The following is a 13,952-nucleotide window of genomic DNA, read 5'->3' on the forward strand; positions in this document are numbered from 1 at the left end:
TAGCCTAGTTAGTATAAGCTCTTAGCATAAGCTCTTTTTGAACTTGCCTGGCATTAGCCATGTTTAAAATTATGAGAGCTAGCCTTGTTAGTATTAGCTGTATATGAACTATAATACCTTTATCTAGCCCAACTAGCTTTAGCGTGTTTGAACAGGCTGATACCGGCTGGCCGTTGGCCACTTCTAGTACTCCAGTGTTTGTGTATTTCCTTGTTTGCCCCACAGCATTGTTAAAGGAAAGATGACTAAGTTACAAAACTCCTCATGCCAGTTGTATTTCTGCCAGCTTGAACGGCAATAGCTCAGATACACGTGAAAACATTAAAGGACCCCTGTAATCGATAAAACATCATTCAGAGCTGCACAAAAACCATATAACATTCAAAATAGGTGAATCTTTCCTTTAAATGGCAATTCCACCACTTTTCAACCTCATATTCATTATCTCCAGCACAATACCAGTGTCTCTACATATGTGAAAACGGCACGTTTCAATGATCTGTGGTTAAAAAAATAAGAAGAAAGGTCCTCATGCTTCTCTGTGACATTTTATTTCTTTTGATGCCATCAGATATAACTTTTTCCCATATACACTGGTATTGTGCTGGCGATAATGAAAATGAGGTTGAAAAGTGGTGGAATTGCCCTTTAACTCCGCCACTACAGTCTCTGGTGTTGTGCAAACACACTGTGATACACCACAGCTTATATTACTGTCTCTCTCTGTCTGTCGGCAGGTCTGAATCACTGACTGACTGACTGACTAACTAACTGTCTGACTGTCAGACTGCACAGTGCAACTGCTGGGTTGATTGTGTGTAGGGAGCGTGTGTGTGTTATGGTGATTGTCTGTGTATTATTAAGTGTGTATGTTATGGTGGTTGTCTGTGTATTATTAAAACCTCTCTAGGGTAGGTGGGACGAAATCGTCCCACCTACTCAACAGCCAGTGGAATCCCGTGGCGCGTTATTCAAATACCTTAGAAATGCTATTACTTCAATTTCTCAAACATAGGACTATTTTACACCATTTTAAAGACAAGACTCTCGTTAATCTAACCACACTGTCCGATTTCAAAAAGGCTTTACAACGAAAGCAAAACATTAGATTATGTCAGCAGAGTACCAAGCCAGAAATAATCAGACACCCATTTTTCAAGCTAGCATATAATGTCACATAAACCCAAACCACAGCTAAATGTAGCACTAACCTTTGATGATCTTCATCAGATGACAATCCTAGGACATTATGTTATACAATACATGCATGTTCTGTTCAATCAAGTTCATATTTATATCAAAAACCAGCTTTTTACATTAGCATGTGACGTTCAGAACTAGCATACCCACTGCAAACTTCCGGTGAATTTACTAAATTACTCACGATAAACGCTCACAAAAAACATAACAATTATTTTAAGAATTATAGATACAGAACTCCTCTATGCAATCGCGATGTCCGATTTTAAAATAGCTTTTCGGTGAAAGCACATTTTGCAATATTCTGAGTAGATAGCCCAGCCATCACGGGCTAGCTATTTAGACACCCACCAAGTTTAGCCCTCACCAAAGTCAGATTTACTATAAGAAAAATTGGATTACCTTTGCTGTTCTTCGTCAGAATGCACTCCCAGGACTTCTACTTCAATAACAAATGTTGGTTTGGTTCACAATTATCCATAGTTATGTTCAAATATCCTCTGTTTTGTTCGTGCGTTCAAGACACTATCCGAAGGGTGACGCGCCCGACGCGTTTCGTGACAAAAAAAATCTAAATATTCCATTACCGTACTTCGAAGCATGTCAACCGCTGTTTAAAATCTATTTTTATGCTATTTTTCTCGTAAAAAAGCGATAATATTCCGACCGGGAAACCCTGTTTACGTTCAAAGACAGAGAAAATAAAAACATGGTGTCGCCTCGTGCACGCGCCTCAGTCTCATTGTCCTCTGATCGACCACCATCCAAATGCGCTAATGTTTTTCAGCCAGGGCCTGCAAAGACATCATTCAGCGGTTTGCCGCCTTCTGAGAGCCTATGGGAGCCGTAGGAAGTGTCACGTTACAGCAGAGATACTCAGTTTTAAATAAAGAGAGTGTAGAAGCCGAATAAATGGTCAGAGACGGCACTTCCTGTAAGGAATCTTCTCAGGTTTTTGCCTGCCATATGAGTTCTGTTATACTCACAGACACCATTCAAACAGTTTTAGAAACTTTAGGGTGTTTTCTATCCAAAGCCAATAATTATATGCATATTCTAGTTTCTGGGCAGTAGTAATACCCAGATTAAATCGGGTACGTTTTTTATCCGGCCGTGCAAATACTGCCCCCTATCCCCAACAGGTTAAGTGTGTGTGTTATGGTGGTTGTCTGTGTATTATTAAGAGTGTGTTCTTGTGTATTGACAGCTGTGTGTGTTTCCCCTCTGCAGGGATGAAGACCTACCTGATCTCAGGGAGGAAGTTAGAGCATGCTCAGTGTGGTTGTTCTCAGGACATCCTGACCCCGTGCCCTCGCCCCCACACCTCTGCCCTCATACCTGGGGGGGCTGCTGCCCTCTGTGTGTCCTGCACTGTGAATGGGGAGCAGACAGAGGAGGGGGCCGGACTCAATGGATGCCAGGATGAACATAAGACAAACAGCGCCAAGGTAGACCACACGCCTATGCAGGCACGCAAGGACGCATCCACATACACACACACACACACACACACACACACACACACACACACACACACACACACACACACACACACTGACAACACACTCCTGTGCCAACGTAGCTTACCACACACCTGCTAGTAACATACACCTGCACCGCACACTTGTCTAAGACACATCCCTCTCGCTCCTTCTTCTGTAGTTTACTCCAGGCTGCAGCCCCAGGGCTCTGAATGGCATTCTCAGTCCTCCACTGGAGGACTCGGTGATGGCCAGCCAGAGCTCTCTATGCGACATGCTCCAGGAGAAAGAAAAGAAGACCAGTACGGGCACAGGGACGGGTACCAGCCTGGGTATGGGGGGTCCAGGAGGGGCGGGACCGGGGGGCACAGGCATGGACCACTCCGCCCTCATCCCGCTACGCTCCAAGAACTTCAGGGAGAAGAGTGACGTCCATTTTGTTGATGTAATCAAGGAGGACAGGTGAGGACCGGAGGGAGTATGGTGGCTTTTGGCTTTTCTTATGAACTGTTTTGAGTTCAGTACATTTAAATAACCTAGACCAGAGTTCAGTCATAAACCCTGACCCTGAACCAGTTTAGAGGAGCATATTAACGTTGGGAGATAGTAGGTGGCTTAAGTGGAATGATTGACAGTCTGAAGCTGACCCTGGATTAGTTGATAGGACTAGTTGTTATTTACTACTGCACTGTTGTTAGATACTACTGCACTGCTGTTAGATACTACTGCACTGTTGTTAGATACTACTGCACTGTTGTTACATACTACTGCACTGCTGTTAGATACTACTGCACTGCTGTTAGATACTACTGCACTGCTGTTAGATACTACTGCACTGTTGTTAGATACTACTGCACTGTTGTTAGATACTACTGCACTGCTGTTAGACACTACTGCACTGCTGTTAGATACTACTGCGCTGTTGTTAGATACTACTGCACTGCTGTTAGATACTACTGCACTGTTGTTAGATACTACTGCACTGCTGTTAGACACTACTGCACTGCTGTTAGATACTACTGCACTGTTGTTAGACACTACTGCACTGCTGTTAGACACTACTGCACTGCTGTTAGACACTACTGCACTGCTGTTAGACACTACTGCACTGCTGTTAGACACTACTGCACTGCTGTTAGATACTACTGCACTGTTGTTAGATACTACTGCACTGCTGTTAGATACTACTGCACTGCTGTTAGACACTACTGCACTGTTGTTAGATACTACTGCACTGTTGTTAGACACTACTGCACTGCTGTTAGACACTACTGCACTGTTGTTAGATACTACTGCACTGTTGTTAGACACTACTGCACTGCTGTTAGACACTACTGCACTGCTGTTAGACACTACTGCACTGCTGTTAGATACTACTGCACTGTTGTTAGATACTACTGCACTGTTGTTAGATACTACTGCACTGTTGTTAGACACTACTGCACTGCTGTTAGACACTACTGCACTGCTGTTAGATACTACTGCACTGCTGTTAGATACTACTGCACTGCTGTTAGATACTACTGCACTGTTGTTAGATACTACTGCACTCTTGTTAGATTCTACTGCACTGTTGTTAGATACTACTGCACTGCTGTTAGATACTACTGCACTGTTGTTAGACACTACTGCACTGCTGTTAGATACTACTGCACTCTTGTTAGATTCTACTTCACTGTTGGAGCTAGGAACACAAGCATTTTGCTACACCCGCAATAACATCTGCTAAATATGTGTATGTGACCAATAACATTTGATTTAATTTAGGAGCAGAACTGGACATGTCTTGGCAGATCAGGGATTAGCCTTCCTTAGGTTTAAAGTGAAAGGCCTTTTTCTTACAAACTCTAAATCCAATAATGCACTAATCAATATCAATGTAGTACTAACAAAAATAACATACGGTAGAACAAAAAGGAGGAGGAGGAGAAATAAAAATAAGAAATAAGGAGGACATGAGAAAGTAAGAAGCTGTACAGGGTCAGTTCCAGTACCATATTATAATGTACAGGGATACTGGATCTATAGAGGTAGATATGTATAGGGGTAAGGATACTATATACAGGGTCAGTACCATATAATAATGTACAGGGATACTGGATCTATAGAGGTAGATATGTATAGGGGTAAGGATACTATATACAGGGTCAGTACCATATTATAATGTACAGGGATACTGGATCTATAGAGGTAGATATGTATAGGGGTAAGGATACTATATACAGGGTCAGTACCATATAATAATGTACAGGGATACTGGATCTATAGAGGTAGATATGTATAGGGGTAAACATACTATATACAGGGTCAGTACCATATTATAATGTACAGGGATACTGGATCTATAGAGGTAGATATGTATAGGGGTAAGGATACTATATACAGGGTCAGTACCATATTATAATGTACAGGGATACTGGATCTATAGAGGTAGATATGTATAGAGGTAAACATACTATATACAGGGTCAGTACCATATAATAATGTACAGGGATACTGGATCTATAGAGGTATATATGTATAGAGGTAAACATACTATATACAGGGTCAGTACCATATTATAATGTACAGGGACACTGGATCTATAGAGGTAGATATGTATAGGGGTAAGGATACTATATACAGGGTCAGTACCATATTATAATGTACAGGGATACTGGATCTATAGAGGTAGATATGTATAGAGGTAAACATACTATATACAGGGTCAGTACCATATTATAATGTACAGGGATACTGGATCTATAGAGGTAGATATGTATAGGGGTAAGGATACTATATACAGGGTCAGTACCATATTATAATGTACAGGGATACTGGATCTATAGAGGTAGATATGTATAGGGGTAAGGATACTATATACAGGGTCAGTACCATATTATAATGTACAGGGATACTGGATCTATAGAGGTAGATATGTATAGGGGTAAGGATACTATATACAGGGTCAGTACCATATTATAATGTACAGGGATACTGGATCTATAGAGGTAGATATGTATAGGGGTAAGGATACTATATACAGGGTCAGTACCATATTATAATGTACAGGGATACTGGATCTATAGAGGTAGATATGTATAGGGGTAAACATACTATATACAGGGTCAGTACCATATTATAATGTACAGGGATACTGGATCTATAGAGGTAGATATGTATAGAGGTAAACATACTATATACAGGGTCAGTTCCATATTATAATGTACAGGGATACTGGATCTATAGAGGTAGATATGTATAGGGGTAAGGATACTATATACAGGGTCAGTACCATATAATAATGTACAGGGATACTGGATCTATAGAGGTAGATATGTATAGGGGTAAACATACTATATACAGGGTCAGTACCATATTATAATGTACAGGGATACTGGATCTATAGAGGTAGATATGTATAGGGGTAAGGATACTATATACAGGGTCAGTACCATATTATAATGTACAGGGATACTGGATCTATAGAGGTAGATATGTATAGGGGTAAACATACTATATACAGGGTCAGTACCATATTATAATGTACAGGGATACTGGATCTATAGAGGTAGATATGTATAGGGGTAAGGATACTATATACAGGGTCAGTTCCATATTATAATGTACAGGGATACTGGATCTATAGAGGTAGATATGTATAGGGGTAAACATACTATATACAGGGTCAGTACCATATTATAATGTACAGGGATACTGGATCTATAGAGGTAGATATGTATAGGGGTAAACATACTATATACAGGGTCAGTACCATATTATAATGTACAGGGATACTGGATCTATAGAGGTAGATATGTATAGAGGGTAAACATACTATATACAGGGTCAGTACCATATTATAATGTACAGGGATACTGGATCTATAGAGGTAGATATGTATAGGGGTAAACATACTATATACAGGGTCAGTACCATATTATAATGTACAGGGATACTGGATCTATAGAGGTAGATATGTATAGGGGTAAACATACTATATACAGGGTCAGTACCATATTATAATGTACAGGGATACTGGATCTATAGAGGTAGATATGTATAGGGGTAAGGTGACTAGGCATCAGGATATATGATAAACAGAGTAGCAGCGATTTTATGTGAGTGTGTGTGTGTGTGTGTATAGAGTCAGTATAGATGTGTGTGCGTGTTGAGCGTGTCAGTGTGCGTGAGTGTGTATTGAGACAGTGCAAGAATAAAAATAACTAAAAGGTCAACTTAGATAGACATAGATCGTCTGTGTAGCCATTTGTTAGCTATTTAGCAGTCTTATGGCTTGGTGATAGAAGCTGTTCAGGAGCCTGTTGGTGTCAGACTTGATGCACCACTTGCCGTGAGGAAGCAGAGAGAACAGTCCATGGCTTGGGTGGTTTAGGATTACCAACAGTGCTATGGTGATTAGTGTTGACAGCGTATATATTTTAAGTTGGTCTAAGGGAGGAATCCCAGCTTGAGATGCATGCACTTAATCTCGATGATCACGTAAATAATGCATAGATGTCAATGGATGATTCAAGTCATGCATGCAGATGTCGAGTTCAAGTTAGGATTCCACCGTGAAACCCTCTACCGGTCTTTTCCTCAATCTATTCTCCTGTCTTTCAAGTCTGATGAAGGACTACTTCTTCAAGCCTCCCATCAACAAGCTGAGCCTCAACTTCCTGGAGAGACCTTTGGAGACAGCCTACCGCATCAGCTACCAGGAGGAGGTACACACAAACACACACACACACACACACACAGACACCCTCAATCCGTGTCAGTCAAAGCCGTATTGACCGCGTGTTCATACAAAGCCCCCTGCTGGTGTGTATAAGATATTTCAGTTCTAACAGTTTGACCACATTATAGTAGTAATAATCTGAACTTTATCTCCTCTCTCTGTCCCTGTGTTGTTCCCCTCTCATCCCAACTGTCTAACCACCTCTCCCCTTCCTTTCTCCTCTCCTTCTCTCTATGTCTCTGACTACTCTCTCCCCTCCAGGTGGAGACCCAGGCCCCGGTGCAGACCTTCTCTATGTCTCTGACTACTCTCTCCCCTCCAGGTGGAGACCCAGGCCCCGGTGCAGACCTTCTCTATGTCTCTGACTACTCTCTCCCCTCCAGGTGGAGACCCAGGCCCCGGTGCAGACCTTCTCTATGTCTCTGACTACTCTCTCCCCTCCAGGTGGAGACCCAAGGCCCCGGTGCAGACCTTCTCTATGTCACTGACTACTCTCTCCCCTCCAGGTGGAGACCCAGGCCCCGGTGCAGACCTTCTCTATGTCTCTGACTACTCTCTCCCCTCCAGGTGGAGACCCAGGCCCCGGTGCAGACCTTCTCTATGTCTCTGACTACTCTCTCCCCTCCAGGTGGAGACCCAGGCCCCGGTGCAGACCTTCTCTATGTCTCTGACTACTCTCTCCCCTCCAGGTGGAGACCCAGGCCCCGTGCAGACCTTCTCTATGTCTCTGACTACTCTCTCCCCTCCAGGTGGAGACCCAAGGCCCCGGTGCAGACCTTCTCTATGTCTCTGACTACTCTCTCCCCTCCAGGTGGAGACCCAGGCCCCGGTGCAGACCTTCTCTATGTCTCTGACTACTCTCTCCCCTCCAGGTGGAGACCCAGGCCCCGGTGCAGACCTTCTCTATGTCTCTGACTACTCTCTCCCCTCCAGGTGGAGACCCAGGCCCCGGTGCAGACCTTCTCTATGTCTCTGACTACTCTCTCCCCTCCAGGTGGAGACCCAGGCCCCGGTGCAGACCTTCTCTATGTCTCTGACTACTCTCTCCCCTCCAGGTGGAGACCCAGGCCCCGGTGCAGACCTTCTCTATGTCTCTGACTACTCTCTCCCCTCCAGGTGGAGACCCAGGCCCCGGTGCAGACCTTCTCTATGTCTCTGACTACTCTCTCCCCTCCAGGTGGAGACCCAAGGCCCCGGTGCAGACCTTCTCTATGTCTCTGACTACTCTCTCCCCTCCAGGTGGAGACCCAAGGCCCCGGTGCAGACCTTCTCTATGTCTCTGACTACTCTCTCCCCTCCAGGTGGAGACCCAAGGCCCCGGTGCAGACCTTCTCTATGTCTCTGACTACTCTCTCCCCTCCAGGTGGAGACCCAGGCCCCGGTGCAGACCTTCTCTATGTCTCTGACTACTCTCTCCCCTCCAGGTGGAGACCCAGGCCCCGTGCAGACCTTCTCTATGTCTCTGACTACTCTCTCCCCTCCAGGTGGAGACCCAAGGCCCCGGTGCAGACCTTCTCTATGTCTCTGACTACTCTCTCCCCTCCAGGTGGAGACCCAAGGCCCCGGTGCAGACCTTCTCTATGTCTCTGACTACTCTCTCCCCTCCAGGTGGAGACCCAGGCCCCGGTGCAGACCTTCTCTATGTCTCTGACTACTCTCTCCCCTCCAGGTGGAGACCCAGGCCCCGGTGCAGACCTTCTCTATGTCTCTGACTACTCTCTCCCCTCCAGGTGGAGACCCAAGGCCCCGGTGCAGACCTTCTCTATGTCTCTGACTACTCTCTCCCCTCCAGGTGGAGACCCAGGCCCCGGTGCAGACCTTCTCTATGTCTCTGACTACTCTCTCCCCTCCAGGTGGAGACCCAGGCCCCGGTGCAGACCTTCTCTATGTCTCTGACTACTCTCTCCCCTCCAGGTGGAGACCCAGGCCCCGGTGCAGACCTTCTCTATGTCTCTGACTACTCTCTCCCCTCCAGGTGGAGACCCAAGGCCCCGGTGCAGACCTTCTCTATGTCTCTGACTACTCTCTCCCCTCCAGGTGGAGACCCAGGCCCCGGTGCAGACCTTCTCTATGTCTCTGACTACTCTCTCCCCTCCAGGTGGAGACCCAGGCCCCGGTGCAGACCTTCTCTATGTCTCTGACTACTCTCTCCCCTCCAGGTGGAGACCCAGGCCCCGGTGCAGACCTTCGCCAGCCCTACCTTCAGCTCCTTCCTGGATGTTCTCCTATCCTGCTCTGTGTTCCTCGCCCTCACCTTGGCCTGCTTCCTGGTTCCCATGGTCACCATGGAGACGCCTCAGGCAACTGTCCTGGGATTCGCTACCGCTGCTGGTCTGTTAGAGCTTTTCTCCCTGGTGCTGTCCATACGGTGAGGGATGGAGGGGGGAGAAAGTGGGAGGGAGAGAGGGTGGGTAAAGTGAAGTGTCTGCTGGAGTTGGTCTCCCTGTTGCTATATGGAGGGATGAGAAATTACAAAAGGAGGGAGGGAGAGAGAGGGGGGTAGAGGGGGCTAAGGGAGAACTGATAGGGATGTGAGTCAGTGTATCATAATGTTGTCCTTTTTTGCTATTTACTTGTCCCTTCTTTACTCACCTCCTCCCCCTCGGCCCCCTGCAGTATGACGTTCTACCTGGACAACGTGTTGAGCTGTACCCAGACCTTGCTGAGGGTGGTGTCAGGCTGGATCCCCCGTCATGTGATCGGGGCCGTGCTGGTCTCACTTCCTGCTGTGTCCGTGTTCTCACACCTCGCCTGCAGCCTCCACCTGCCCATCCAGGTAAGGAGAGATAGAGAGGGGAAAGGAGGAGGGCAGACTGGTAGACATGGGGTTCTAGTCAGGGATGGTCAAAGGGGTTTGAACACTGCTCCAGATGACAGATGGCAAATGTATTGCTGCTAACAACACTTATTTACAATAATAGGTGTTCTCAAGTGTGTGGGACTAAGTGTCAAGAGCATTGAGTTATACTTGGTCCACAGTTGTAGGGCCCACTAGAAAGTGCCAGTGTTTCAGAGAGAGAAACAGTCAATGGAAAATGGAGAGGTCTATACTTGTGGAGCTTGTTTCACAGATTTTTGACGTTCTCCTATCAAATCCTTTATGTGGAAGAGATAGAGGTCCTAGTTTGGGCAGAGGCTAACTACACACTGCACATTTTTTCTCCGGAGCTGCTGCCATAGGGCTCTGATCAATAAGTAGTGCACTATATATGGAATAGGGGCTCAGTTGGTAGAGCATGGTGTTTGCAACACCAGGGTTGTGGGTTCGATTCCCACGGGGGCCAGTACAAAAAAAAAAAAATAAATGAAATGTATGTATTCACTACTGTAAGTTGCTCTGGATAAGAGCGTCTGCTAAATGACTCAAATGTAAATGTAATGTGGGATGCATTCAAGTCTTGACTTCTTACAAGTCAAGCTGGTGTGTTTTGATATTTTGTTTTGCAAGGATCCCCCCCCACACACACACACACACACACACACACACACACAATAACATGGAAGAGAGAGGGGATACCTGGCAGAGAGAGAGAGGGATGGAGGGATGAAAGAGAGGGATGGATAGGACAAGAGTGATGAATAATATGGCAGAGAAAGAGAAGATGCGTGTGAGAGGGATAGAAGGGAGGGATGGAAGCATGGAGCGAGATATGGAGGGATGGAAGAGAGACGTGTTAAGTCATCATAAGTCTGTATTAACTACTGTACAGGGGATTCAACTATTGATGTGCGTGTGGGTGTGTTCACCCATGCCACTGGTGTGCATAAGGCATGTGCACATAGGTGTGAGTGTGTTAAGGGTGTTGGTGGGGAAGTATGTTTATGTTACCATATGTAATATATTGTGTGAGTACTCTTGTGTACCAGGGTCAAGTTCCATTTCAATTCAGTCAATTTGGGAAATAACCTGAAATTCCAATTCCCAATTTCTTCTCATAGAGAAGCATTGAGGAAAATTGGAATTTCAGTTTACACAAACAAATGTTGTGTGTCCTCCCTCTAGGTAACCATGTTCCTGTGCTGTGCAGTGACCATAGCCATCATCCAGTACTGTAACTTCTGCCAGCTAAGTTTCTGGATGAGATCTACCCTGGCCACGGCTGTTGGTGTGGCTCTACTAGTGCTGCTCCACAGCCCCCTCAACAGGACAGGGTGAGTACTGCAGCCTATACATATTTACAACCCATTCAGAACTTTAATCAAATCCAATTTTATTTTTCGCGTACACATATTTTGCAGATGTTATCGCAGGTGTGCAGTAATACCTGACAATACAAAACAATACACCCAAATCCCCAAAATAAAAGAAAGGAATTAAGAAATATATAAATATTAGCAATCCGCATGTCTGTTCTTCTTATTGGTGTCCTTTAGTAGTGGTTTCTTTGCAGCAATTCGACCATGAAGGTCTGATTCACACAGTCTCCTCTGAACAGTTGATGTTGAGATGTGTCTGTTACTTGAACTCTGAACCATTTATTTGGGCTGCAATTTCTGAGGCTGGTAACTCTAATGAACTTATCCTCTGCAGCAGAGGTAACTCTGGGTCTTCCATTCCTGTGGTGGTCCTCATGAGAGCCAGTTTCATCATAGCGCTTGATGGTTTTTGCGACTGCACTTGAAGAAACTTTCAAAGTTCTTGAAATTTTCCGTATTGACTGACCTTCATGTCTTAAAGTAATGATGGACTGTCGTTTCTCTGTTTATTTGAGCTGTTCTTGCCATAATATGTACTTGGTCTTCTACCAAATATCTTCTATTTACCACCCCTACCTTGTCACAACACAACTGATTGGCTCAAACGCATTAAGAAGGAAAGAAATTCCACAAATTAACTTTTAACAAATGCATTCCAGGTGACTACCTCATGAAGCTGGTTGAGAGAATGCCATGAGTGTGCAAAGCTGTCATCAAGGCAAAGGGTGGCTACTTTGAAGAATCTCAAATATAAAATATATTTTTATTTGTTTAACACTTTTTTGGTTACTACAGCGAGGGTAAAAAGTATTTGATCCCCTGCTGATTTTGTACGTTTGCCCACTGACAAAGAAATGATCAGTCTATAATTTTAATGGTAGGTTTATTTGAACAGTGAGAGACAGAATAACAACAACAAAAAATCCAGAAAAACGCATGTCAAATACTATTTTCCCTCACTGTACATGATTCCATATATGTTATTTCATAGTTTTGACGTATTCTACAATGTAGAAAATAGTAAAAATAAAGAAAAACCCTGGAAATGAGTAGGTGTGTCCAAACTTTTGACTGGTACTGTATATGATTGTGTGTATAGGCATTATGGACAATATATGAATAGAAAAGGTGTGTACAGCAGTAGTTATATAGGATGAGCAACTAGAATACAGTATATACATATGAAGTGGGTAAAACAGGATGTAAACAGTGTTCCATGACTGTGTACATAGGGCAGCAGTCTCCGAGGTGGAGGGTAGAGTACCGGGTGGTATCCGGCTAGTATCAGTGACTAAAGTTCAGGGCAGGGTACTGGGCGGAGGCTGGCTAGTGGTGACTGTTTAACAGTCTGATGGCCTGGAGATAAAAAGCTTTTTTTCAGTCTCTCCGTCCCAGCTTTGATGCACCTGTACTGTCTCCGCCTTCTAGAGGGTAGCGGGGGTGAAACGTTTGAAACTTTACAACATTATGAAGATGTTATAACTTATGTTTTAATGTTAAAACTTTAAGCTGTATTTTTTTTTTTTTGTATAGCTTACAGTTTATTTGCCGTTAGTCAGCCGTTAGTCAGCATTTTATGACATACACAAATGCACAATAATACACAATATACCTCTCCCTCCCAGTGGCTCTTGGGAAATGTTCATATTCATCTGTTTGTGAGCCAAGTTGTGTGTGTGAGTAAGTGTGTTGGAGTGTGAGTGTGTTGGAATGTGTTATCACTGTGTTTAACTCACAGGAGTCATTCTAAGAGGTTGATATGAATCAGTCAGCCGTGTGTGTGTGTGTGTGTGTGTGTGTGTGTGTGTGTGTGTGTGTGTGTGTGTGTGTGTGTGTGTGTGTGTGTGTGTGTGTGTGTGTGTGTGTGTGTGTGTGTGTGTGTGTGTGTGTGTAACTGACGGGAGTCACTCTGTCTTGCAGCTCCAGTAATGACAGTTCTCCAGTGATGGGGTGAGTGTTGCCATGGAAACGCAGAATGTTGATGGATGAGTGATATTTGGGAGGGTGACGGGGGTGAAAGGAGAGAAGAGGGTCCATCTTTCTCTTTCCATCTCTCTCTCTTTCTCCCTCTCTCTTCACTCTCTCTCCCTCTCTCACTCTCTTTTCTCCCTCTCTCCTCTCCTTTCTTTTCTCAAACTGTGAAGTATGGCTGGTGTAATCATAGCAGCTAAATGTCAGCAGCAGTGGCAATGTCTGCATCTCAAAGGCAGCATCTCAAAGGCACCCTATTCCCTACTTAGTGCACTACTTTTGACCAGGGCCCATAGGGAATAGGGTGCCATTTGGGACAGATCCTGTGAGTCAGACTGGCTAGCTGGTCCCATCTGTCTGTCTCTCGGTCTGTCTGTCTG

At 44.7% G+C, this 13,952-nt stretch overlaps 1 protein-coding gene across 2 annotated transcripts in view; it reads left to right on the forward strand.

Moving 5' to 3' along the window:
- The window catches only part of LOC106588832 (adenylate cyclase type 9), a 78,425-nt gene that overhangs the window by 56,833 nt on the left and 7,640 nt on the right, over positions 1-13,952 (forward strand). For both annotated transcript variants that reach the window (XM_045691020.1, XM_045691021.1), the window contains 7 exons: positions 2,431-2,648; positions 2,863-3,143; positions 7,288-7,390; positions 9,564-9,772; positions 10,021-10,180; positions 11,408-11,556; positions 13,522-13,551. In XM_045691020.1, coding sequence (XP_045546976.1) covers positions 2,431-2,648; positions 2,863-3,143; positions 7,288-7,390; positions 9,564-9,772; positions 10,021-10,180; positions 11,408-11,556; positions 13,522-13,551 — 1,150 coding nt within the window. The remainder of the gene's footprint in view (positions 1-2,430; positions 2,649-2,862; positions 3,144-7,287; positions 7,391-9,563; positions 9,773-10,020; positions 10,181-11,407; positions 11,557-13,521; positions 13,552-13,952) is intronic.

The sequence above is a fragment of the Salmo salar genome, chromosome ssa12 (genome assembly GCF_905237065.1).
Source record: "Salmo salar chromosome ssa12, Ssal_v3.1, whole genome shotgun sequence".
NCBI classification, from domain to species: Eukaryota; Metazoa; Chordata; class Actinopteri; order Salmoniformes; family Salmonidae; genus Salmo; species Salmo salar.